The 1,887-nt window shown below is 29.8% G+C and overlaps 1 protein-coding gene across 2 annotated transcripts; it reads left to right on the forward strand.

Moving 5' to 3' along the window:
* Positions 1 to 209: 209 nt before the first annotated feature.
* On the forward strand, positions 210 to 1,805 carry LOC126909765 (uncharacterized). Of its 2 annotated transcripts, XR_007705102.1 has the most exons (3): positions 210 to 1,140; positions 1,287 to 1,493; positions 1,562 to 1,805. XR_007705102.1 is itself a non-coding variant. In XM_050692195.1 (2 exons), the coding sequence occupies exons 1-2, from the start codon at positions 769 to 771 to the stop codon at positions 1,332 to 1,334; spliced, it is 420 nt and encodes a 139-aa protein (XP_050548152.1). In that variant the 5' UTR covers positions 210 to 768; the 3' UTR covers positions 1,335 to 1,805. The 2 variants fall into 2 exon arrangements, 1 of the variants encoding a protein (XP_050548152.1); XM_050692195.1 differs by having other exon boundaries at positions 1,287 to 1,805.
* The last annotated feature ends 82 nt before the right edge of the window (positions 1,806 to 1,887 follow it).

Here is a 1,887-nt window from a genome sequence, read left to right on the forward strand (position 1 = left end):
AGAAAAAAAAGAGAGGTGCTATGTACAGAAAGTTATTAAGGGGGTAGAAAAGGGGGGTTTCATGTTGTACTTGTTGATTTCTTGAAGAGTGCCGGCCACCACCGGACATAGTTCACGCCTCACGCCATCAGCAACATCTCGACGTTTTATTTTAATAAAAAAACGGAGAACAAAAACAATACAAAAAAATGTGGTTTTCACAATAAAAATTATATAGACAGACAACTTGTCGCCTCGGTAGTATAGTTGAGAGAAGAAAAAAAAATACGTTGTCGCGGCATTTGTATAGTAGCCGGTGATTGTGACGCCGGGTGGTGGTGGTGCCAACTTTAAATACGTTCATTTGGGGAAATACAACAATATTGGTACAGGTGCACAGTGTACGGTCAGCTGATGACGATAGGATGACAGATATCGGACCGGTTGAATAGTGGAGGTTATCACATACACAACTATTAAAATACTTTACACCTACTGCACACACCTCTAACTGATAGGATTTATTAAAAAAACTAGTATAAATTCTGCAACATTACAAAGCTTACAAAACAAAAATACCTGAATATTCGTCTTTGTTCTAAAAAAAGGAACTGTAATATTTATTCATCTTATAAAAAGGTTTATTTTGCAAAATTGAAGTGTTATCCAAATAATTTGGATGTTAGCGAATCAGGTTGTAAAATACCTCTTCAAAACTTATTAGATCGCACAATTAATAGAATATTTCGAATAGAAACAATAAACAAGGTTGAAAAAAATAAAAAATCTATGGAAATGATTTCTAAATGGGGCTGTGACGGTAGTAGTGGTCAGGCTCAATATAAGCAAAATTTTAATAGTAATGTGAGTAAAACATACCAAACGGTATTTATGTACTCTATTGTCCCTCTTGAACTTCGATGTTATAGTGATAATAGTGGTAATAGTTATGACATTATTTGGAAAAATCTCACTCCGTCGTCAACAAGATTTTGCCGATCTATAAAATATATGTTCATGAAAGAAACTATTGAAAATACAAAATTAAAAGTTGAAGATATAGAACAACAAATAAGGGAATTAAATAATACGTATGTATTATTCGATGAAGAACAACTTGAAGTTAAAAACACTCTTATATTTTCTATGGTCGATGGAAAGGTAAAATTAATGCTCATTTTATTTATAATTTAATAAGTTTCTTTTTAACTTGCATGAATTGAATTATTTATTTTAAAAAATAGTGTATATTTTTAATGTTCTATGGTTAATAATTATTGTTATTTTGTTTTTATACACATTTAAAGGTTTGCAATTCAATGACTGGAACATCCAGTCAAAAATGTTATATTTGATGGTGTAAGCCGACCGAAATGAATAACATTGAGGCAATTAAAAGTCGACCTGTTATAAAGGAAATTACAGATACGGATTATCAACATTACATGCGTGGATACGTTTTTTTTGAATATTTTATCCACTTATTGTACAAGTTAGAATTTAAAACGTGGCAGGTAAAATTCCTAAGATTAATTTTGTAAATATGAATTAAAATATTTCATAAAATACATTATAAATATAGGTTAAAGATAAAAACAGAGATCAATATAATGCGCGAAAAAAATTTGTTCAAAATAAATTTCGTGCTGAGATGGGACTTCTAGTTGATATTGCGTGGCGAGGTACAAAGAATTATAATAATAATGTAGCGAATCGGATATAAATATTATATGTATTAAATATTATGTAAAAACTTATAATTTGCATGGTATTTTTATAAATGCCGAAACATCGTCTTTGTGTACTGGCATTGATGTTAATTTAATAAAGCGTTGCGAAAATATTTTATTGACTATAGTAAGTGGATATTCAATTAATATAGAAGCTTTGAAAAATATTGTATTAACA

This window comes from Daktulosphaira vitifoliae, unplaced genomic scaffold, assembly GCF_025091365.1.
Source record: "Daktulosphaira vitifoliae isolate Bord-2020 unplaced genomic scaffold, ASM2509136v1 Scaffold_1187, whole genome shotgun sequence".
NCBI lineage: Eukaryota > Metazoa > Arthropoda > Insecta > Hemiptera > Phylloxeridae > Daktulosphaira > Daktulosphaira vitifoliae.

Excerpts from the sequence above, each read along its gene's own strand:
- LOC126909765 (XM_050692195.1), top strand. The coding sequence starts at position 769 with ATGGAAATGATTTCTAAATGGGGCTGTGACGGTAGTAGTGGTCAGGCT. Across the intron at positions 1,141-1,286 it reads TTTCTATGGTCGATGGAAAG|GTTTGCAATTCAATGACTGG; the intron begins GTAAAATTAATG and ends ACACATTTAAAG.